The 24,786-nt window shown below is 46.4% G+C and overlaps 2 protein-coding genes across 9 annotated transcripts; both read right to left on the bottom strand.

Annotated features, from left to right (window-relative positions):
* Positions 1–8,838: 8,838 nt before the first annotated feature.
* On the bottom strand, positions 8,839–19,920 carry ZNF34 (zinc finger protein 34). 8 transcript variants are annotated; one of them, XM_025871395.2, is made up of 8 exons: positions 19,849–19,920; positions 19,299–19,478; positions 15,265–15,304; positions 13,662–13,713; positions 13,143–13,229; positions 12,712–12,838; positions 12,160–12,279; positions 8,839–10,349 (listed from the first exon to the last, which is right to left on the bottom strand). In XM_025871395.2, the coding sequence occupies exons 5-8, from the start codon at positions 13,173–13,175 to the stop codon at positions 8,986–8,988; spliced, it is 1,644 nt and encodes a 547-aa protein (XP_025727180.1). In that variant the 5' UTR covers positions 13,176–13,229; positions 13,662–13,713; positions 15,265–15,304; positions 19,299–19,478; positions 19,849–19,920; the 3' UTR covers positions 8,839–8,985. The 8 variants fall into 8 exon arrangements, with proteins under 8 accessions (XP_025727180.1, XP_025727181.1, XP_073749554.1 ...); XM_025871396.2 differs by lacking the exon at positions 19,299–19,478 and having other exon boundaries at positions 19,849–19,919; XM_073893453.1 differs by lacking the exon at positions 19,849–19,920 and having other exon boundaries at positions 12,160–12,350; positions 12,712–12,887; positions 19,299–19,842.
* Positions 19,921–21,444: 1,524 nt separating this feature from the next.
* RPL8 (ribosomal protein L8) lies at positions 21,445–24,479 on the bottom strand. Its single transcript, XM_025871404.2, has 6 exons — positions 24,357–24,479; positions 23,972–24,115; positions 23,747–23,888; positions 23,316–23,534; positions 21,864–21,979; positions 21,445–21,639 (listed from the first exon to the last, which is right to left on the bottom strand). Exons 2-6 carry the CDS (start codon positions 24,107–24,109, stop codon positions 21,481–21,483), a joined length of 774 nt encoding a protein of 257 aa, XP_025727189.1. The 5' UTR covers positions 24,110–24,115; positions 24,357–24,479; the 3' UTR covers positions 21,445–21,480.
* Between the last annotated feature and the right edge of the window lie 307 nt (positions 24,480–24,786).

The following is a 24,786-nucleotide window of genomic DNA, read 5'->3' as shown; positions in this document are numbered from 1 at the left end:
ACAGTCGTGCCTATTTAATTAGCAAGCAGAGGTGAAAATTACAGTATGTGGGACAGGGAGGTTGTGTGGAACTCAGACCGTGCTCTACTCAACTTTGCATCCTGACACGGAAGGTAAATGTTTTCCAATGATTCAGTGTGGCGACATTACGTATTGGTTACAACCACCTTGGAAAGCATTTGCTTATATACATCAGTGTCCTTTAAAATGTTTATCCTGTTGGGGCGCCTGAGTGGCTCAGTCATTAACTGTCTGCCTTCGGCTCAGGTCATGATCCCAGGGTCCTGGGATCGAGTTCCACACCGGGCTCCCTGCTCCGCGGGAAGCCTGCTTCTCCCTCTCCCACTCTCTCTGCTTGTGTTCCTGCTCTCGCTGTGTCTCTCTGTCAAATAAATAAATAAAATCTTTAAAAAAAAAAAAAAGTTTATCCTTCTCCTGGGCACCTGGGTGGCTCAGATGGTTGAGCATCTGCCTTCAGCTCAGGTCATGATCTCCAGGTCCTGGGATCAAGACCCATGTCGGGCTTCCAGCTCAACAGGGAGCCTGCTTCTCCCTTCTCCCTCTGCCCCTCCCCCTCCCCTGCTTGTACTCTCACTCTCTCTCAAATGAATAAAATCTTTAAAAAAAAAAAGATTATATTCTATAAAAAGAATAAGACCTGAAAAAAAAAATAAGGCCTGAAATTTAGTGACTGGGGAGTAACATGTCCAAATACATTTTATAAACTAAAGTATGTCAATTAGATAGAATTTTGTTGCTATTATAAAGGCAGTTACCATGGAGTAATGTCATGCAGGAATCCATCCCTCCAGCTAGACAGCTATTTGGCTGGCAGGAACGGTCTGAAGTAACTATTCTGGAACTGTAAAGTTTAGTCAAACACTTACTTGCAACTTCCAGGAGTGAGCTTGATGAAGAAGGTAGTAAATATCAGCAAATTTCAGTGAACCTCCATGTCTAGCACAGCACCTACCATGCTCATCCCTTACCCCATGGCATGCAGCCATGTGGATAGCAGCCTTCATTCCTGGTACGGCTTGCTGGAGCCAGGTTACATAAGGACGTTGTCCTCCGAGTACCAGGGTTGTGTGTTTTGATGGTTTATTGCCACTTTTGATCACTGTGAAGCTATCACAGGTTTATCTGCCATCGTTTTAACTAATGAAACAGTTTCTGGGGTGGGGTAGAGGGATTAAAGACATAATACTTGTTTCTTCCCTTTTTGGGAGACAATGAAATCTCCTTCAGGATGCTTGATGACCACACAGTGGAACAGAAACTTCAGGGACCACACACATTGAAGAATAAACACTTTACGAAACTGAAAAAGTTACAGGTGGCTCCAGCCATCAACAAGTAAGATTCAGCAATCTCTGAGAAGTGGGAGACTTAGAATTCCAGAATCACCACACATAACGCTCAAAACATCTGGTTCTCAACAAAAAATACTACAAAAATACAAAGAAACTGGAAAGTATGCCCCATTCAGAGGGTAAAAATAACTTGACAGAAACCATTCCTGGAGGGGCGCCTGGGTGGCTCAGGTCATGATCCTGGGGTCCTGGGATCAAGTCCCGCATCAGGCTCCCTGCTCAATGGGGAGTGTGCTTCTCCCTCTCCCTCTCCTGCTCCCCCTGCTTGTGCTCTCTCTCTCTCTCTCTCTGTCAAATTAATGAATAAAATCTTTAAAAAAAAGAAAAAGAAACCATTCCTGGAGGAGTCCAGACACTGAAATTATTAGTCAAAGATGTTAAATTAATGGCCTTAAATATGTTGAATGACTAAAAGGAAGCCATGGACAAAAAACTAAGGGAAATCAAGAAAATGATATATAAACAAAATGAGAATATTAATAAAGAGACAAAACTTATAAAAAAGGAACCAAACAAATTCTGGAGCTGGAAGTACAGTAACTGAAATGAAAAAAAACTCACTGGAGCAGTTCAACAGATTTGAACAGGCAGAAGAAAGGATTAATGAACTTGAAGATAGGACAACTGAAATTATCCAGTATGAGGAGCAGGGGGAAAAAATAACGAAAAACAATGAACAGATCCAAGAAACCTATGGAACACCATCAAAAGTACTAACGTATACATTACACAACTACAAGAACGAAATGAAAGAAAGGAGCAAAAAAGATATTTGAAGAAATAATGGCTAGGAACTTATGAAATCTGAGGAGACATGAATATGCCTGTCCAAGAATGTCAATGAACTCCAAACAGGATAAACTAAAAGAGATCAACACTGAGACACATTGTAGTCAAAGTGTCAAAACCCAAAGACAATGAAAATGTTGAAAGCAGCAACAGAGAAACAATTCCACATGCACAAATGAGCCTCAGCAGGATTAATAGCTGATTTCTCTTCACAAACTATGGAAGCCAGAAGGTAGTGGGATGGTGTATTAAATAAGTTTGAAAGGAAAAAGTTGTCAACCAAGAACTCAATATCCAGCAAAACTATCCTTCAAGAATGAAAGTGAAATTAAGACATTTCAGATCAAGAAAAGCTGACAGAGGGGCACCTGGGTGGCTCGGTCAGTTAAACATCCGCCTTCAGCAAAGGTCATGGTCTCAGGGTCCTGGGACAGAGCCCCACGTCAGGGTTCCCGGCTCAGTGGGGAGTCTGCCTCTCCCTCTCCCACTCATGCTCTCACTCTCAAATAAATAAAATATTTTTAAAAAGAGAGACACTTAACCAACTGAGCCACCCAGGTGCCCTTGTAATATATATTTTTTAATGTTTTATTTACTTATTCATGAGAGTCAGAGAGAGAGAGAGAGAGAGGCAGAGGGAGAAGCAGGCTCCCCGCAGAGCAGGGAGCCTGATGCGGGACTCGATCCCAGGACTCTGGGATCACGACCTGAGCCGAAGGCAGACGCTTAACTATCTGAGCCACCCAGGCGCCCCCTTGTAATATATTTTTAAAAATTAAAATCATAAATTATACTTTTCAATCACAATAGAATAAAATTAGAAATCAATTACAGAAGAAAAACTGGAAAATTAAGCCAAACTCTTAAACAACAAATGGGCCAAAGAAGAAATTACAAGGGAATGTAGAAAATACCCAGTGACAAATGAAAGCAAAAACACAACACACCAAAGCTTATAGGATGTTGTGAAAAAAGTGCAGAGAAGGAAATCTATAGCTTTATTTAAGATTTTATTTATTTGACAAAGAGAGACAGCAAGAGCAGGATCACAAGCAGAGGGAGTGGCAGAGGGAGAAGCAGGCTTCCCACTGAGCAGGGAGCCCGATGTGGGGCTCGATCCCAGGACCCTGGGATCATGACCTGAGCCGAAGGCAGACGCTTAACAACTGAGTCACTCAGGCGCCTCAGGAAATCTACAGCTTTAAAAGCATAGGGATGCCTGGGTGGCTCAGTTAGTTAAGCATCTGCCTTCGACTCACGTCCTAGGATCAAGTCCCACTTTGGGCTCTCTGATCAGCGACGAGTCTGCTTCTCCCTCTTCCTCTCCATCTGTGAACTCTCTCGCTCTTGCTCGCTCTCAAATAAATAAATAAAATCTTTAAAAAATAATAAATAAAAGCATACATTAAAAAAAAAGTTCTCAGGGCACCTGGGTGGCTCAGTCAGCTAAGTGTCCAACTCTTGATCTCAGCTCAGGTCTTGATCTCAGGGTCCTGAGTTCAAGCTCCCGCACATGGCTCCATGCTGGATGGGGAGCCTATTTAAAAAAAAAATAGGGCGCCTGGGTAGCTCAGTTGGTTAAGCGACTGCCTTCAGCTCAGGTCATGATCCTGGAGTCCCTGGATCGAGTCCCGTATCGGGCTCCCTGTTCGGCGGGGAGTCTGCTTCTCCCTCTGACCCTCCCCCCTCTCATGTGCTCTCTCTCTCTCATTCTCTCTCTTTCAAATAAATAAATAAATAAATCTTTAAAAAAAATAAATAAAAATAAAAATAAATAATAATTGGGGCGCCTGGGTGGCTCAGATGGTTAAGCGTCTGCCTTCGGCTCAGGTCATGATCCCAGGGTCCTGGGATTGAGCCCCACATCGGGCTCCTGGCTCAGTAGGGAGCTTGCTTGTCCCTCTGCCTCTGCCTCTCTCCCTGCTCATGATCTCTCTCTGTGTCTCAAATGAATAAATAAAATCTTTTAAAAAAATTAATTAATCTTTAAAAGTTCTTAATCAATAACCTTCTTTAAGAAAATTAATTAATCTTTAAAAGTTCTCAATCAATAACCTAACTGTATACTTTAAAGAAAAGAGTGCCTGAGTGGCTCAGTTGGTTAAGCATCTAACTCTTGATTTTGGCTCAGGTCAGGTCATGATCTCAGGGTTGTAAGATCAAGCCCCATGTTGGGCTCCACACTGAGTGTGGAGTCTGCTTAAGATTCCTCTCTCCCTCTCCCTCTGTCCCTCTCCACCAACGCACACACACGATCACTCTCTCAAAAAAAAAAAAAGGAAAAAAGAGAAAGAAAAACTAAACCAGGAAAAAAAAGCAATCTAAATACAAGATAATAGAAAAAAGATTAATAGTAAAGATCAGAGTTGAAATAATGAGCTAGAAAATATAAAGAAAATCAACAAAACTTCAAGTTAGCTCACTGAAAAGATCAACAATATTGACAAACTTTTAGTTAAATAAGACAAACTTAGCTAAATAAGTAGAGAAAATTCAAATTATTAAAAACCAGAAATGAATGTGGGGCCACTGTGACCAGCCTTACAGAAATAAAAAGGATTATATGAGAATACTATGAATTGTATGCCAACAAATTAGATAACCTTGATGAAATGGACAAATTCCTAGAAACACACAATCTACCACTGACTCGTTAAGGAGAAAATCTGAATAGATTAATAACTAGTAAGAAGACTATATCAATTATCAAAAACCTCCCAACAAAGAATGAAGAAAAAAACCCATTTGATCTTTTCAAGTGATACAAAAAAAGCTTTTGACAAAACTTCGGTTTCTTAGGACACCTGGATGGCTCAGTTGGTGAAGCGTCTGCCTTGGGGTCAGGTCATGATCCCAGGGTTCTAGGATTGAGTCCTGCATCGGGCTCCTTGCTCAGCAGGGAGGCTGCTTCTCCCTCTGCCTGTTGCTCCACCTGCTTGTGCCCTTTTTCTCTAACAAATAAATAAAATCTTTTAAGACAAAGCAAAACAAAACAACTTCACGGTTTCTTGATAAAAGCACCCAATAAACTAGAAATAAAAGGAAACTTCCTCAGCATAATGAAAATTATATAGAGAAACCTAATGTAATACATAATGGTAAAGACTGGGCTTTAAGATCAGGAACAAGTAAAGGATGCTCACTTTTGCTATGTCTATTCAACAAAGTACTAGAAATTCTAGCCAGAGCAATTAGGCAAGGAAAATAAATACAAGGCACCCAAGTTGGAAAAGAAGTAAAACTATCTCTGTTCACAGATGACATGATCTTATATGAGGAAACCCTAAAGAGTGCACACACCAAAAAACAAAACAAAAACAAGCAAAACAAAAGCGTAGGAACAAACTAACTCAGCAAACTAGCAGTATACAAAATCAAGACATAAGAATTAGTTGCATTTCTATGCATTAAAAATAAACAATCCAAAAAAAAAAAAAAAGAAATTAAGAAAACAATTGCATTCACAATAGCATTACAGTAAATAAAATACTTAGGAATAAATTTAACCAAGGAGGCAAAGAACTTGTACACTGAAAACCAGAAATGATCACTATCAAAGAACATATAAACAAATGAACATACATCCCATACTCATGAAGACCTGATAGGATTAATATGACAATACCACCCTGATTCATAGATCCAACGCAATCCCTATCAAAAGCTGTGATTTTGCAAAAACAGAAAACCCCAACCTAAAATTCATATGGAATCCCAGATAGGGATCCCAAATAGCCAAAATAATCTTGATCAAATATAGAGTTGAAGGACTCCCTTCCTGATTTCTGAACTCCCTATAAAACTACAGTGACAGTATGGTGGTGACATAAGGATAGGCATATACATGAATAGAATAGAACCCAAAAAGAAACCCCTACATATATGGTCAATTGATTTTAGGCAAGGGTGCCAAGACCATTTATGAACTGTTTATAGTCCCCCCCCGCCCCCCCCACACCCCACCATTCATTATGTTGAAGCTCTAACCCAATGTGACTGTACTGGAGATAGGGCCTGTAAACTGTTGATAAAGGTTAAATGAGATCGTAAAGGTGGGGCCCTAATCTGATAGGGCTAGTGCCCTTATAAAAGGAAGAGACATCTGAGATCTTCTACTCTACCATGTGAAGACTCAGTGAGAAGGCAGCTGTATTTAAGCCACGAAGAGAACCCTCATTTAGGCTGAATCAGCCTACATCTTGATCTTGGACTTAGTTTCCAGAACTATGAGAGATTTGTTTCTTTTGTGTGTTTTTTTTTAAAGATTTTGTTTATCTGAGAGAGAGAGAGAGCACATGAGAGGGGGGAGGATCAGAGGGAGAAGCAGACTCCCTGCCAAGCAGGGAGCCCGATGCGGGACTCGATCCTGGGACTCCAGGATCATGACCTGAGCTGAAGGCAGTCGCTTAACCAACTGAGCCACTCAGGCGCCCCGAGATTTGTTTCTTTTGATAAATTTGTTTTTTAAGCCACCAGGTCTGTGGTATTTTTTTGGCAGCCTGAGCCAATACAGGCATACCTCGTTTTATTGTGCTTTGCTTTACTGTGTTTCTTACATATTGAAAATGTGTGGTAATCCTATGGTGAGCAAGTCTATTGGCATTATTTTTCCAACAGCTTTTAGTCACTTTGTGTCTGTCACATTTTGGTAATTCTCTCAATACTTCAAATTTTTTCATTATTATATTTGTTATGGGAATCTGTGATCAGTGATTATGACTTGCTGAAAGCTCAGATGACAGCATTTTTTAGAAAAAAAAGTGTTTAAATTAAGGTTTATACAGTTTTCTTAGACATAATGCTATTGCACACTTAGTACACCATAATGTAAACATAATTTCGCTTTACTGAGACATCTGCTTTATCACAGTGGGTCTGAAACTGAACACAGAGTATCTCTGAGGTGTGCCTATACTATTCAATGGGGAGAACAGTCTTTTCAAAAAATGTTGTAGGGAAAACTGGATGCAAAAGAAGTTGGACCCTTACCTTATACAATATATAAAAATTAGCTTAAAATGGATCAAAGACCAAAACCTAAGACCTAAAGCTATAAAACTCAGAAAAAAACACAGGCACAAATCTTCCTAAGCTTGGATTTAGCAATGATTTCTTGGTTATGATACCCAAAGCACAGGCAACAAAAGAAAAGATAAACTCAACTTCATAAAAATTAAAAATTTTTGTGCATCAAAGGACATGAACGAGAGAGTAGAAGGAATTCACGGAATGAGAGCAAATATTTGCAAATCGTGTATCTGATAGGAGATTACTATGCAAAATATACAAAGAACTCCTATACCTCAACACTTTTAAAAAAAACCACACAAAGAACCCAATTCAAAAATGCGCAAAGGACTTGGACAGACATTTCTCTGAAGAAGACATACAGATGGTCAATAAGTGCCTGAAAAGCCGTTCAACATCATTGGTCATCAGGGAAATGCAAACCAAAACCACAATGAGATACCACTTCACACCCATTAAAATGGACATTATTTTTTTTTTAATGGGAAATAACAAGTGTTGGCAAGAAAATTAGAACCCTCTATTCATTGCTGATGGGGATGTAAAATGGTACAGCCACTGTGGAGAAGTTTGGCTGTTCCTCAAAAAGTTAAACATAGAGTTACCATATGACCCAGCAATTTCACTCCCAGAAGTATACCCAGAAGTATTGAAAGTAAGGATCCACAGGACGCTTGGGTGGCTCAGTTAAACATCCAACTGTTGATTTCAGCTCAGATCATGATCTTGGGGTCATGAGATCGAACCCCACATTGGACTCTGTGCTGGATGTGGAGCCTGCTTAAGATTCTCTCTCCTGCTCCCTCTGCCACTAGGTCCCCAACCACTGCTCATGCACTCTCCCACCACCCCAAAAAAGGATCCAAAAAGATACTTGTACACCCACTCACAGCAGCAGTATGCACAACAGCCAAAAAGCAGAAACACCAAGTGTCCATCAACAGATGAGTGGATAAACAAAACATGGTATCTACAAACAAGGTCATTTCTTTCAGCCATAAAAAAGAATGACATTCTGATACAGGCTACAAAATGGATGAACCTTGAGAACATTATGCAAAGTGAAATAAGGCAGCTATAAAGGGCAAATATTGTATTATTCCACTTATGAGAAAACTAGAATAGGCAAATTCAGAGACAGAAAATAGAACAGAGATTGTCAGCAGATGTGAGACAAAGGGGAAAAGGAGAGTTATTTTTAATGGGTACAGATTTTCTGTTTCAGATAATAAAACAGTGGTGATGGTTATACAACACTGTAAATGTATTTAATGCCACTGAACTATACACCTAAAAATAGTTAAAATAGTAAATTTTATGTATATTTTACCACAATAAAAATGGCAATTATCAACTCTATTATAAAGACACACAGAAAAGTATTACTGTTAATTTTTTAAATTTACAACATGTAAAGATATGTAAATATGTAGAATTCTTTCCAGTGTTTTCTAGGATTGAGGAAATAGCAAAGGCGAAAGATCCTATGTCCTGCAATGACAAGCACACAGTACTTTTTTTAAAATGCTCTTAACTATGTGTGAAAGGAAGCGTATATTAAATCAACAGTGATGGATTCTTTTTCTAAGTGGGGGAGAACTACTTTTTGCTTACCTGTCTCAATTTCTCCAAAATGAACATGCACTACTTTTGGTTTAAGAAAAGAGTTTTGTTTGTTTGTTTTTAATTAGAAATGCCCTTCATCCGTAACAACACTGTGTGGACAATAAATAAAGGGGTGGGGTGGGTCATAAGGAGGAATTGCACGGTGGAACTCATGGGCCCTTCTCCACGGTCACCTCGAGAAGTCTTCCCGGAGGTGAATCCTCTGATGCTGGCACATGTTGGAACTGTGCCGGAAGGCCTTCCCACACTTGCTACACTTGTAGGGCTTCTCTCCAGTGTGGATCCTCCGGTGCTGGATGAGGTAAGTACCCTGGCTAAAGGCTTTCTTGCAATCGCTGCATTTGTACGGCTTCTCTCCATGGTGCGACCTTTGGTGGTGGATGAGTCTGGAACTGTTGTGGAAGGCTTTCCCACACTCACTACACTTGTACGGCTTCTCTCCTGTGTGGATCCTCTGATGCTGGATAAGGTGTGTGCTCTGGCTGAAGACTTTGCCACAGTCATTACATTCATAGGGCTTCTCTCCAGTGTGGCTTCTCTGATGTTCAACAAGTTTGGTTTTTTGGATGAAGGCCTTCTCACATTCATTACATTTATAGGGTTTCTCCCCAGTGTGAATTCTTTGATGTTGGATAAGGTTAGAACTTTGGGTAAAGCCTTTGCCACATTCTTTACACTCAAATGGCTTCTCCCCAGTGTGGGTCCGACGATGTCGGATAAGGATTGAGCCGTCACTGAAGGCTTTCCCACAGTCGTTGCACTTATAGGGTTTCTCTCCAGTGTGGATTCTCTGGTGATAAATAAGGGACGAATAGGCGCTGAAGTGTTTCCCACAATCACCACACTTATACGGCTTCTCCCCGGTGTGAATCCTCTGATGTTTCATGAGGTTGGGCCTCTGGTTGAATGTCTTCCCGCACTCACCGCATCGGTAGGGGATCTCCCCTGAGTGCATCCTTCGGTGATTGATGAACTCGCAGCTCTGGCTGAAGGCTTTCCCACACTCGTCACACTTGTAGGGCTTCTCTTCACTATGAAGCCGCTGGTGTTTGACAAGGTTAGCACTGTACCTGAAGGCTTTCCCACAGTAACCACAATAATGCAATTTTTTCCCAAGAGGAATTTTCTGATCGTCTTTAACAACTAAATTTGCAGGGAAGAATTCCCCAGAATCATGGACTGTATTTGTCTTTTTTGACCTGTGTACTCGCTTATGGTTATTAAGGTATGATCTCTGTTCAAAACTTTGTTCACATATATCGCATTTGTGAGGTCTCTGATCAGAGATAGGGCTTGACCGAAACCTGAGGCTTCCCCCAGACCCCTGGACACTATCCTCATTGGTCAATGTGACTGGCCTCAGGCCTCTCTGCTCCACAAGCTTGTCCAGGCTCTCCTCTGGCTCCCAGACACATGCATGGGTCTCTCCAGGATCAGGTCCCTGGGGAACAGCCCTCTGGAGTTGATCCAGTTCTTCCTCATCAAGCATCTCCCCTGAAGACAACTCCTTGTACTCAGTCCTGGTCCCACGACCTGGAACAATGAACACAACATCTTAGGACCACCTGTTCTGACCTGAGAAGGAATATGTGGAGATGCTGCTGACTACCTGTACAGTACCAATTCCATCATCTCCAAAGTCACAACGCCTTACAGAGATGAGAGCCTGCAGCTCAGAGGCTTAAAGACCTCACCCAAGGCTGCAATCTTGCAGCAGTGCAAGTATTTCAACCCAGGCCTGACCAATTCTTCCTGCCTGCCTTCTGCCTAAGTGGGACTGTAGGATTCCAGTCCTCACTAGAAAAGGAAAGAAGACAGAAGTTTTGTACCACCAGAGGGGCCCTGAAAGTCACGGAGGACATCTGACAGACAAAAAAGTGAACCTAAGGCTACCTAACAACAGCTAATCCACCCTAAAATCCATGGTAGGAAAATCAGTTGCCTCCCCAGAACAGCAGAGGGCCAACGTTGTGCCAACCATGGACAGAAGGGCACACCATGACCCTCAGCTCTCCCTAGCAAGCTGAACCCATTCTTTGGGCTTTTCTCAGAGGCCTGAGAGGCAACCCAGTTAGCCACCAGCCCCTTAAACTCAAGATGCCATACAGAATGCCTCCTGATACCCTCAAGCCTCCATTCCTTACTTCTTGCCTAAACATTCACACATCAACTCCACTTGCAGAAACACACCACCAGAAATGCATTCTCTGTGAGGAAGAGAAACAGTCACAATAATCCCAAAATGTGGACAACCAAATATTAACAAAAATGGAAAATAATTTGTGGTATATTCATATGATAAAACACCGTATGGCAATGGAATAGAACATACTTTGTACAACATGGCAGCCCTCACAACATTCAGATGCCCCAAATGAGACCAGACACAGAGCTAAGAGGCAGAGTGGCCTCCAGAAGTCAGAGAGAAGGACCCTGTGAGGAGCAGTGGGAAATGACAGAGGAGGCCTAGTGGGTTCCCAGGGAACTAGAAATGTTCTGCATTTTGATTTGGAAGATGGTTTTTATAAAAATTCACTGAGTTATAAACTTAGGATTTGGTTTATTTTATTCCAATTGGTTTATTTATACCAATACTAAGTATTGGTATCTGAATAAACAAATTTACAAAAGAGAAATTCAAGTCCTTTAGCCAGTAGATGCTTCTTAGGACATTAAGACGTGCAAAATAATACTTATCAGAGTTGTCCACAGCAATGAAACTAGACAGCACCCTTCCCACTGGCACTTCCAGCAAAAGTGGCGACTGAGACTCACGTGTATAAAAATGGACACTCACTGAGTGAAAAAAGACATGAGATGACAGCAGTACACATAGGATCGCTGCATTCCTGTCAAGAAGTGACCTTCGTATATGGGTGTAGAACAGAGAGCACTAGAAAGGGGATAGCAGGCACACGACAGAACACACTGGTATGTGGGTGATGAGATATTCTTTCTTGTAACGGTCTGTAATTGTCAAGTGGGTAATTTAGAAAAGGAGAATGAAGCAATGGTCTCTATCACCATGGCCCCATCTGACCCTCCTCACAGGGCATGAGCTCTGAAGGGCAGGGCTCCATGGGGTCCTGGGGGTCCAGCCTTCCCTCCTTTCCTCTGCCAACAACGCCCCCTCTTAGCCTCCTAGAAGATTCAGCTCAAAAATCACCACACTGAGGCACCTAGGCTGATGGAGGTGACCTGGACTTCAGCACAGGCTACTCCCAGGGTTGTCATGCTGCCCCTGATACACCTTGTTCTAAATGCCTGAGTCATTAGCTACACATCTTGGACCCTAACAAATGCTTATTCAGCAACTGTTAGGGAAGTGGCCCCCCTCACGCACCTGAGATACTGACTCTCAGTCGCTCTTTCCCCTTGGCGCCCTGTGCATCCAGGACCCACGGCTCATCCCCTCGCTCCAACTGTGTGATCACCCCAGGCTTGGGACCTGCAGGTCCAGCTCCTGGGAAGAAAACGGGGCCTAGGGTTGGTCCCAAGGATGCAGGGCTGCACTGAGTGGATTCTCATCTGGAACTGTGGCGGGAAGCAGAACCACAGGCAAAGTGGGGTGATGCAAAGTCTGGACACTCTGGAGGGTTGGGGATGGTCGTGAAGATGAGACCTGAGCACAGGGAACAAGAGAGCCCCCAGGGGGCTCTCTCCACCTGGAGGTACGCAATCCCTCCTGAGAGGGGTCTGTCTTGGGCCTGGGGCAGGGAGGCCATCTTATCTGGGAGCTCAGAGATAGAGAATCACTGACCCAGCCCCACTTGGCCCCTCCTCTGTATAGACCAGGACTGCCTAGGACCAGAGGGTGAAGCCCCCAGCCCAGCCCCTGCTGAACCATCAGTCCCGAGGGCTGTTCCCTGACCAGCATCCTAGTGAGGGGCCTTACCCAGGGAGACCAGATTCCTGTAGGTCTCCAGCATCACGTCCCTGTAGAGGCCCCTCTGAGCAGGGCCCAGACGGCCCCACTCCTCCCGGGAGAATAGCACGGCCACGTCCTCAAAGGTCACCTCAGCCTGGAATGACAGGGGCTGCTGCAGGCCCAGGTGTGGCTCAGGGTGGGCCCTGGGGGTGGGAGCAGAAGCATACCAGAAGTAGCACAGGGGTGACTAAAGGCATGATCCCCCAGTACGGCCCAGGGGAGTGGCCTGAGCCCCTGGTCACTAAACCAGTAACTCCAGAAGGCTGGGGGAGTCCCAGGGTCACCCATCCTCTGCTCAATACCCCAGACCAAGATGCCTGACAGTGTCTACTAAGGCAGAGCAGGCAGGGAAGCCCTATGTGGAGATTTCAGACCTCTCAGGGAAAATGGATGCTCACCTGGGGCAGGGCAGACAGGTGCAAAGCCGCCATCACCTGGTACCCTGGACTTCCCAGGGGAGGAGTCAGCAGTGAGTCACACTGGTGCTGAGGGAAGAGAGAGGAACACATGGAGGCCCAACCTGGCCCCTCCTGAGGGCAACTTCAGGGCCACACTCATCCCCATCGGGGCACAGCTGGTCTCCCGGGCAGATTCCGCTCCTGCCTAGGGCTGTCCTGCCCTACCCTGCCCCCACTGCAGGTGCAGGTGCCCAACTCTTCAGGTCATCTGTTCCCCTCAACCTGACACACCAAGCTGTCTCATTCAGGAGGAAGATGGCGATACTCACTCACTTCATATGAAAGAATAAAGACAACTTGTTAAGTGTTGAGGAGAAAAAGAAGTAAAAAACAAACAAACAAACAAAAAAACAATAGAAGGTACAGAACAAAGTCAAAGTATAGATGGTAAAATATACAACACTATAGAAACAAGCTCAGCAGCTGAGTAATGGTAAGAAATAAAAGGATTAAACTCACCTACTAGAAGCACAAGATTCTCTGACAGATACACAAAATGCACCTGCATAACCTAAAATAAAGTAACACAGAAAGGCTGAATATAAGCTAGACCACACAAACGCTAATTAAAATAAAAAGTAGCTATATACCTTTTCTTTTCTTTTTTTTAAAGATTTGATTTATTCATTTAAGAGACAGAGCGAGAGACTACATGCATGCACGAGCCGGGGGAGGGGCAGAGGGAGAGAGAAGCAGACTCCCCACTGAGCAGGGAGCCAGACGTGGGGCTCAATCTCAGGACCCCAGGATCATGACTTGAGCTGAAGGCAGAGGCTTAACCAACTGAGCCACCCAGGCGCCCCTACATTTTCTTTACCTTTAACGTTCTTTATTGAAATATGACATTTATGCAGAAGAGTCAACAAATCCTGACCACACAGATCAAGGGGCAGTCACAAAGGGCCTGCACCCACAGAACCAGCACCCACATCAGCCCTCCTGCCCCTGCAGGCTCTACTTCCTTCCTCAACTCCCAAAGGTGAGCCTGCATCCTGACTTCCACCAGCTGTGCTTCTGGTGAACTTTATCAAAGCAAATATGCTGTCTATACTCCTCTGGCTTTTTCCCTTCATCGTGATGCTTCTGAGCTTAAATATGCATTGCTATGTGTGGTTTAGCAGTATTTATACCAATCAAAACAGAACAGAAAGTAAAAATCATTAATAGGAACAAAAATGAATAATACATATTAATAAAAGGAAAATCCACCCAGAAGCTGTAATTACAGACAAGTGTGTATCTACCAAGAAACTCAAAATGTAGAAAGCCAATGCTAACTGAAGTAGCAAAGAGCAACTGGCAAACCTCCCCTGGAATGAGAGATTTCAACACACTTTCCTCAGAAACAAGTGGAACAAGTAGAGAACAGTTACTCGAAACATAGAGAATACACATTTTTCCAGATATATATTCAAAACTATTAAGAAAATACCACAAATGACGCAACAATGAAAGTTTCAACAAATTCCAAAGACTGATACCATTTAAGCAAAATATTCTCTCACCACTGCTGTTATTCTGGAAATATGTGATAAAAAAAGTACCACCTCAGGGGAGCCTGGGTGGCTCAGTCGGTGAAGCGTCTGCCTTTGGCTCAGGTCATGATCTCAGGGTCCTGGAATGGAGCCCCAAGTCAGGCTCCTTGCTCAGCGAGGATTCTGCTTCTCCCTCTCCCTCTGCCCTTCCCCCCACTCATGCATGCTCTCTCAAATAAATATATAAAATCTTAAGAAAAAAATAATACAAAGTACCCCCTCCAAGAAAAACAGAGAAATGGAAACAGAGGCTACCTAAGGAAAAATGTGTCTTCTTAGTGCCCTTATTTTAGCACAAGAGAGACTGAAATAAATGATCTAAACATTCAATAACAAATTAGACACAAAGAAAAGTGATTCAAGAAAAGATGGAGGAAAATAAAGAATACTTGATTTAAAGAAACAGAACATAATCTCAACACTGCTAATAAAACACACAAACATGTGGCAAGTCCAATGGGGGGTGGGCAGAAAAGAGATGGAAAAAGAAATACTAAGAACAAAAAAGGGGACATAATTCTACATACCATACATGCAGCAACAGTTATCAGAGTGCAGTCCAAGACCCTGGGGACAAAATGATAAAACTTTATTGAAGGACATCAAGAAGACTTATGGAGAAACAGTGTTCATAAATAGGAGAACTCAGTATCATAAAAATGTCAATTCTCGGGACACCTGGGTGGCTCAGTCGTTAAGCATCTGCCTTCGGCTCAGGTCATGATCCCAGGGTCCTGGGATCCAGTCCCGCATCCAGCTTCTTGCTCAGCGAGGTGCCTGCTTCTCCCTCTGCCTACTGCTCCCCCTGCTTGTGCACTCAATCTCTCTCTCTCTCTCACTTGCAAATAAATAATAAAATCTTAAAAAAAAAGTCAATTCTCCCCAAATAAATCTATTAATTCTGTACAATCAAAATTACAACAGGACATAACATGAAATCTGACCAAAATGACTCAATATCATAATAATGATCCAAGATTAACTAAGGCAATGCCAAAAAAGAAATAAGGTAGGCAGAGGCATGCCCTACCACATATCAAGATTTACTGTAAGGCTATGGTAATAAAAGTGAGGTTTAAGCACAGTAAAGAAAATAAGGAACAGATCCATGTATATGTTAATGACATAATGGCATGCTATTCAAAATGGTACCAACACAACTGATTTTCCATAGGAAAGTAAAATTCAATCGCTGCCTTCTATGGCACACAAAAATATATTTTAAGCACACTGAAGACCTAAGTGTTTAAAATTTACAGCTGTTATAAGAAAATAGTATGCAAAATATAGTACATGAAGGAAAAATTGTTTAATTTTACTCCAAAAATTTCTGTACAAGACACCACAATATTAAAAGACAAGATGCAGAGTGAACGATACTTGCAAACATACTTAATACATAAAAAATATATGTAAAATATCTTTCAGAGTGCACCAAAAAAGACCATTTATTTAAAAAAATGAACACAGGATGACTTGGGAAATCAGATAATGAAATCAAAGAGGGGCGCCTGGGTGGCTCAGTCAGTTAAGCGTCTGCCTTCGGCTCAGGTCATGATCTCAGGGTCCTGAGACTGAGTCCTGCATCGGGCTCCCTGCTCAGCGAGGAGTCTGCTTCTCCCTCTGGCCGCCCCCCTCGTGCTCTCTCTCTCAAATAAGTAAAATCTTTTTGAAAAATCTGAAAAGATCTTCAATGTCATTAAGAATTAAGGAAATGCAAATTCAAGACTTCTCTCTCCCCATAGACTGGGGAAAACATAAAATGCTTCACAATAGCAAATGTTGAAGACATAAGGAAAAATAGAGATTCTCAGAGTCCTATAGGAAACTAGTATAGTCACTCTGGAAACCCACCTGGCACCACCTGGCAGAGCTTTAACCCTGCAAATTCAGTCAGGACACCTAATTCTAGGTATGGGCCCAACAGAAACTCTTGCTAATGAACACAAGAAAATACACCAGAATGTTACCACGTGCCTGTGTATAAGAAAAAAAGGGAAACAACCTCAATATCCATCATCAGGGAACAGTCAAGGTCACAGTGGTCGGAAGAAATGAACCACATCAATGTCAGAGGCCGCGAAAGCTTTAAGGCTGAGTGAAACAGTTAAGTGTAAAATATCAATAGTATATTATGTATGTAGATTTTAAAAACTAGTAGGTGTGTAGAGGTGTAAGAAAATGTGCTGACAGCAAAATAAGAGAGTGAAAAAGCAACTGAGGAATGGGAGAAAATATGTGCAAACCATGTATCTGATTAGAAATTCAGATCTAAAATATATAAAGACCTCACACAGCTCAAGAGAAAAAAAAAAACGAAAACCCAAAACCCAATGGGTTTAAAATGGGCAAAGAACCTAAATTTCTCCATAAAACACATACAAATGACCAAAAGGTACATGAAAAGGTGCTCAACCTAATTAGAGAACTGCAAATAAAAACCACAATGAGCTATCACCTCACGCCGGTCAGAACGAGAATTATCAAAAAGCAAAAGATAAGTGTTGGCGAGGATGTGGAGAAAAGGGCACTGTTGGTGGGAATGCACTGTGGAAAACAGTGTGGAGGTGCCTCAAAAAGTTGAAAACAGAACTACGACATGATCCAGTAATCCCACTTCTGGTTATACTATCCACAGGAAATGAAATCACTGCCTCAAAGACAAACCAGCACTCCTATGCTCATTGCAGCATTATTCACAATAGACAAGATATGGAAACAACCTAAGTGTCCAACGATAGATAAATGGATACAGAATGTGGTATATACACACAATGGAATACTACTCGGCCATAAAGAACGAGATCTTGCCATTTGCTACAACATGGATGAACCTGGAGGACATCGTGCTAAGTGAAATAAACCAGACACAGAAAGACAAATACCACATGATTTCACTGATATGTGGTATCCAAGAGAGTCCAAATCATAGAAGCAGAGAGTGGAATGGTTGGCTGCCAAGGTTTGAGGGTTGGGGAAAATGGAGAGAGGTCAGTCAGAGTACAAACTTTCCGCTATGCAAGGTGAGTAAGTTGTGGAGATCTAATGTATAGCACTGAGACTACAGTCAACATTACTGTATTGTAACTTTGAAATTTCCTAAGAAGGTAGATCTTAAATATCCTCACCACAAAGAAAACAAAAAAAGAAAATGGTACCTATGTGAGATGAGGAACATGCCAATTAGATTGAATGTGATTATTTTACAATGAACGCATATACCGTAAGTGTACACCTAAAATTTATAGAATTTCTGTTTATCAATTACACCTCAATAAAAATAAACAAACAAAAATGCTGTTGTTCAAAATAAGGGTTGCTTAGGGAAGCAAATGGGACTGGTGAGCCTGCATCTAAGAGCAATTCTGCTTCAACAGCTTTCTTTAAAAAAGTTGAGGGGGGTGCCTGGCTGGTTCAGTCAGTAGAGCATGTGAGTCTTCATCTCAGAGTGGTGAGTTCAAGCCCCACGTTGGCCATAGAGATTATATATATGTTTTTGTTTTGTTTTTTTAATGATTTTATTTATTTATTTGAGAGACAGAGACAGAGCTAGAGAGGACAAGCAGGGTAGAAGCCCAGCGCAGGGCTCAATCCTGGGACTCAGGGATCATGACCTGAAGCAAAGGCAGATGCCCAACCGACTGAGCCACCCAGGCGCCCCTGTTTTTGTTTTGTTTCTAACTACAATCCTTTCTTTCTTCACGGTTTTATTTAGAGAGAGAGCACACAGGAGCAGGGTGAAGGGGCAGAGGGAGAGGGAGAAGCAGGCTCCCAGCTGAGCAGGGAGCCGGACCTAGGAAGCGATCTCAGGAAGCTGAGATCATGACCTGAGCCCAAGGCAGACGCTCAACCAACTGAGCCACCCAGGCGCGCCTTAACTACAATCTTTAAATACATGTGGCGAACCCAGTCACTAGTGTTTGGCAATCCATTCTCTGTACTTTAAAGTTTTCTCTAAAAGCTTTTTTTTTTTTTTTTAACATATTTTCAAAACAAAGACACGGTGCATTTTTTATTTAAAAAGTCTTCAGTGTCGGGCGCCTGGGTGGCTCAGTTGGTTGGGCGACTGCCTTCGGCTCAGGTCATGATCCTGGAGTCCCGGGATCGAGTCCCACATCGGGCTCCCTGCTCAGCAGGGAGTCTGCTTCTCCCTCTGACCCTCTTCCCTCTCGTGCTTTCTATCTCTCATTCTCTCTCTCTCTCTCAAATAAATAAATAAAATCTTTAAAAAAAAAAAGTCTTCAGTGTCAGACCTTGAATAAAGGCTCTAAAGAAAAACAAAAATCTGGCTACTGGGAGAAAGGCCTTGGAGCATCAGAAGCAAAAAAGGGTGGGAAGGCAGGAAGGTACATGCAGTGGGACAGGCATTTTGGGAATTACTGAAGGCACGAGGAAGCACAGAAACTGCAGGGGGCACGGGATGGGGGCAGGTGAATGGGGAAGACGACTGATGTAAGAGCTGACGAGAAAGTGTGTTTAGGCGTTAACTGCTCCAAGCTAGAGACCAGGTGAGGAGGGAAATGGGGCGGGGGGAGGGCTGGGGGAGAGTGGGGAGTACAACCTGGACCCAGAAGCGAGGGAAAGGCCCGGCTCAGGCTGGGGGCTGCGGTCGCGGGCTGAGTTTGGAGAGCTGGTGACCGTCTGCCGGGCGGAGAGGCGCCGGGAAGGGAAAGGGCCCCGAGTCACCAGGCCCTGAGGGGCCCGGGCACCCCGGGACGCAGAAGCAGCCCCTTGGGACGACCTGGGAAGAGAATCCGGTGGGGAGACCCCGGGGTTCCCCGAGTCCTCAGACGCGGGAGGAAGACTCTCGGGCGGGGCCGGGGCCCGGCAAGGAAGAACCCCGGGCCGGAGTAGGCGGACAGCGGACGCCGGGCTGGGGAGGGCCCCAGTCGGGGCTTGGGGCCCATCGGAAACCACGAAGCGGGGACAGGGCTTCTCGAGGGGGCTCCGAGAGTGGAAACGGGGCCCGCCCGACGGACGCCAGGGCCAGAGATATTGTGGCCCGCGGGGCGGGCCCCGGACGGAGCATCTCGGCGGTTACAGGGAAGGGCCGGTGCCCCGCGCCCGGGAGACCTCGCGGTCACCACTTCCCCCGCCCGGCCCACACTCACCTCAGCGCCGCAGAGGAGCCGCCGCTGGGTCAGGCCCCGCTAGCCCCACCCGCCGCGCCAATCGGAACCGACCGGAAGTGACGCCCTCACCCCGCATCCTAACCGGAGGCACCCTCGGGCCGCTCTAGGAAAGGACTTCATGTCTCGGTAGCCAGCCTCCTTGAAGAATGGGACATGCAGTGTCGCAAGTCGGGTGCGCTGCCACTAGGTGGCAGTCTGGAACCACAACCCCGAAGCTACAGACCCGAGGCTGGGTGAGCGGCTGATTTTCAGTGGGAAGCTCGCTCTAGTGAGCCGCTAAAGGCACTGCAGCCAAAAAAGTACCAGTCCCTTTCCTTTAGTTGGGTAGAGAAGCCATGTGATGACCAGGAAAAGAGGTCGCTTACTGGTCACTTTGTTTTAGCACACTGAACCCAGCCCCAGCTGGAGATGGGTTCACTCTAGGGGGTTGGGCTTCCTTGGGTGCCTGCTTACTGGAGCACACCCTCCCTGATGGCCACCTCTTGGCCAAGGTCCCAGACCACTTCATCCAGGAGGGTGAAAAAATGGCAGGTCATCTTCATCCAGGGAACCAAGCCCAGCCCCTCCTATCTTCTCCACCACACCTAGGCTGTGGTGGGTGGTCAAGTGGAAACCAGAATGGCAAGGTTCATACTAGAGACAAGTGCGGACCCTGACAGCAAAGAGCTACGTGGCAGCCACAGAAAATCCTTCTCAGGTAGATGGGTCTCCAGGAACTCTGGGTCCACTGCCTTTCCACCTGCAGTCTGAACAACGGGCATTCTACCTCTGGCAGCCACTTAACCCTGTTATCCCGCAACTTTTTTTTTGTCAGAGACAGAGCAAGCACAAGCAGGGGGAGCGGCAAGCAGAGGAAGCCAACTCCCTGCATAGCAAGGAGCCCGATGCTGGACTTGATCCCAGTACACTGGGATCATGAACTGAGCCCAAGGCAGCCACTTAACCAACGGAGCCACTCAGGTGTCCCAGTCCCCCAACCTTCTTGTCTCCGTGATTAGCCCCTACTTTCGCACTGGCTCATGAGGGGAACCACTGGGGCAGGGGAATCTGGGTGGCCTCTGGGAAGCAAAGTGTCCTGGTCCTGAGGCACTAATGAACCTCCACTACCATCTCTATGCCCCACTGGCTCAGCAGCATCTGCCCTGGTTTTACCAGTTTTGATGAGGCCAAGTTTGGGACAAGGTACCATGGACAAAAACAGGAATCCCATTTGTTGAGAAACTAGTTTGACTCCGTCCCGGTCCTTCCACCACAAAACAGCTTCCTGGCTCTCCAACCTGTAGCTTCAGGAGCACCACTCTCACCCTGAAGCATTCACACCCTCACCCAGATCCTCCAAGTGCTCAAGTTAATGCAGATGTGAGACGAGATCCTCTGTTCCCTGTGCTGGTATCTGGGGAGGGGAAGGTGTTCCAGGAATTAGGGTGTGAAGATACCTAGCGCCCCCCCCTTCTCTCCAGAGCTTTCACTATTCACTGGCACATCCAACTTCATCTTTCTCCTTCCTACGCCAAAAGCTCCACGGCAGTCCTCCCCGCAAGGATCCTTCCCTCTGAAACCATGGACAAGCACAGCTTAGTGAAAGGACAGACTTTATTGAGACCCTCAGCCCTAGTTCTCCTTCTCCTGCACAGTCTTGGTTCCCCGGAGACGCCCGGTCCGGCGGGCAGCAATAAGACCCACTTTGCGGCCAGCAGGGGCATCTCTGCGGATAGTAGAAGGTTTGCCGATGTGCTGGTGGTTGCCACCTCCGAAAGGATGCTCCACAGGCTGCAGACAGAACAAGGTGGCATTAATATAGGAGCGTGGACCCACCCACCTCAGGACCTGGGTAAGAACAGAATCAACTGACCTGTGCCAACAAACCATAACCCAGAGCCTCATACTACAGACCTTCTGTCATAGAAGGGAGACACTCCAGGAAAGGACTGGTCCATCTAGCCTCCCAGTCCCCAATCCCTGAACACCCAACTGCCCATTTCTGGGCTACTTACGTTCATGGCCACACCCCGCACACGTGGCCAGCAATTCCTCTTTGCCTTATACTTGTGGTAGGCACGGCCAGCCTTCAGAATGGGCTTGTCAATGCGGCCACCTCCAGCCACCACACCTGTTGGGAAGATCAGGCACCTCAGCAAAGTGCACCATACCTTCCCTGAACTTCAGGACCCTATCAGGCAGAGCATCCTTACCAGTGCCCCACCCCCATACTGATCACCCTCTCACTTTACTCACACACGATCATACGGTTCCCAAAATCTCACTAACATCTTCCCAACTACCACCAAGCAGTAAATGCCTTTACAGTCTTAGCAGATGACATCAAGTTTCTTCAAGATTGCTGGGGCAGCCAAGCCAGGCCTTTGCCCACACCATCTGCAATGGCTATCTCGACCTATGGTTCTCTCCAGGGAAGCCCCACTTTATTTACCCTGTCTCACCAAGCAGGTCACTCAATCTAACCTCCAAATGCCAACAAAAAGGCTGACTCAGTCTGTCACACACATCTCAACCAGTGTTGCATCAACATACACCCAAGAACGTTCCTTGGCTGGGGCACCTGGGTTGCTCAGTCTGTTAAGGATCCAGCTCTTGGCTCTGGTCGTGACCTCATGGGTCATAGGTTCTAGCGGGGAGTCTGCTTGAATACTCTCCCTCTACCCCTCTCATGCATGCACTTTCTCAAATAAATCTTTTTTTTTTAAGATTTGAGAGAGTGAGCATTGGAGGGGGTGCAGAGGGAGAGAGCGGACTCCCCACTGAGCAGGCAGTCTGCGGCTGGGCTTGACCCCAGGACCTTGGGATCATGACCTGAGGCAAAGGCAGACTTGGCCACCCAGGTGCCCCTCAAAAATACAACTCTTTTAAAAAATGAAAGAGGGGCACCTGGGTGGCTCAGTCGTTAAGCGTCTGCCTTTGGCTCAGGTCATGGTCCCAGGGTCCTGGGATGGAGCCCCGCATCAGGCTCCCTGCTCCATGGGAAGCCTGCTTCTCCCTCTCCCACTCCCCCTGCTTGTCTTCCCTCTCTCACTGTGTCTTTGTCAAATAAATAAATAAAATCTTAAAAAAAAAAAAAATGAAAGAGAGGGAGAGAGAGGAAGGAAAAAAGAACAAACATTCCTTGGGTCTGCCACAATTCAAAGGTGCTGTCGTAACACCAAACGAACAAATCAGGTTTTAAATCCTTCTTAAGGCACTTACTAGGTAGCTTAAAGTCACATATCCCTGAAAAGACTGACTACTAATCCCTGTGGATGTGGGAGTATGAATCGTGGAAGTCCGTATCATGCTTGACTACAGACAAGTCTGCCTAACAAGTCCCAGTCCCAGACTCACTCAACTCCCAACTAGTGATGCCCACTTCACAGATATCAGCCGGGGTCCAGCTGTTGATTTTTCACCAGCAACGCATTGCCCAGAGCATCCCACGGCTGCTGGCCACTCACCGACCACAGCTCTGTTGGCTGAAGAAATGACCTTCTTTGAGCCTGAGGGCAGCTTCACTCGGGTCTTCTTGGTCTCTGGGTTGTGGGAGATGACAGTGGCATAGTTTCCGGAAGCTCGGGCCAACTTGCCCCGGTCACCAGGCTTCTCTTCCAGACAGCACACGATAGTGCCCTCGGGCATAGTGCCCACCGGGAGCACATTGCCTATGTTGAGCTGGGCTGCAAGGAGAAGCACTGCAGGTCAGGAAAGCCCGGCTACGCAGAAAGACCGGCACAGCACTCCGCGTCCGGCAGCCTCCTACAGCGGTCTGGGCGCCCCAGCCGGTACGTTAAGCCAAACCGGCCGCACTACGTGAGACTTCCGCCTGGACGGGCCTCCTCAAGCAAGCACCCGTTCCCTCTCCGCCCCGACCGTCCATCACGAAGCTCACCCTTCTTGCCGCAGTACACGAACTGGCCGGTGTGGATGCCCTCGGCGGCGATGAACAGCTCCGTTCGCTTCTTAAACCGGTACGGATCCCGGAAGACGACCTTGGCGAGGGGTGCACCGCGGCCCGGGTCGTGGATGATGTCCTGCGGGCCGAGGGCGCATGAGCGGCGGGGGCCCGTGGGGCTCCCCGAACCCCCACCCGCCCGGCGAGGGGGGCTCCCCGCACCTTCACAATGCCCTTGATGTAGCCGTGCCGCTCGGCGAAGTCCACGGCGCGCAGACGCGCGGCGCCCTTGCGGTGCTTCACGTGCGCGCGGAATACCGAGCCGGCGCCCTTTCTCTGCCCACGGATGACACGGCCCATGGCGGTCTGGAGGTGGCTCACGGTCAGCGCCCAAGCGGCCCAGGCACCCCCGCCACCCCGGCTTCAGGGTCCAAGCTCCCCAGCATCCTCCCTCCAGGTCACGACCCCACCGCGCCCCCATCCCTGGCCGTGCGCCCCAGCTCTCTCTCCGAAGTCCCGCCGGAGTCCCTAGCGGGCCCCAGGGCGGCCGATGGCGGCCGATGGCGGCGGATGGCGCCAGGGCCACCATACCACACACACATCCTACCTGCTGCCGAGCGCGGCCGGAAGAGGAGACGCGGCAGGACAGAGCCGCCTTATCTTCCGGGGCGGGGCCGAGAGCCGCTTGACCTTCCGGCTCGGCGTGTGCCCGGTGCACGCCGGGATTCGTACTCTTCCGGCCGGAGCCTTGCGGCCCGGGGGCCTCTGCGCAGGCGCATTGGGATGACGGGTCCAGCGGAGTCCAGCTGTCCGGACGTCTGGCGGATATCTGGCCGGCGACCCGCCCTCCCGCCGCGTGGTTAGCGTGTGGGCGGCGCGCCCGGGAGGGAGGCTGGAGGGCAGTCGGGACCTCACAGTAGTCTCCCGGCGGGCGACCCTCGCCCGCTGAGCAGCCGAGGAGGCCCGGAGAGCTAGAGTGACTTTCCAGAGCGACTCGCTCCGGGCGTGGGGTCGCAGGGCTCCCCTCTTGGCCTGGT

The sequence above is a fragment of the Callorhinus ursinus genome, unplaced genomic scaffold (genome assembly GCF_003265705.2).
Source record: "Callorhinus ursinus isolate GAN/ISIS: 27379988/994484 unplaced genomic scaffold, GSC_fseal_2.0 scaffold5, whole genome shotgun sequence".
NCBI classification, from domain to species: Eukaryota; Metazoa; Chordata; class Mammalia; order Carnivora; family Otariidae; genus Callorhinus; species Callorhinus ursinus.
The sequence above is the reverse complement of the archived record's forward strand: the minus strand, read 5'-3'. Positions and strand labels throughout refer to the sequence as shown.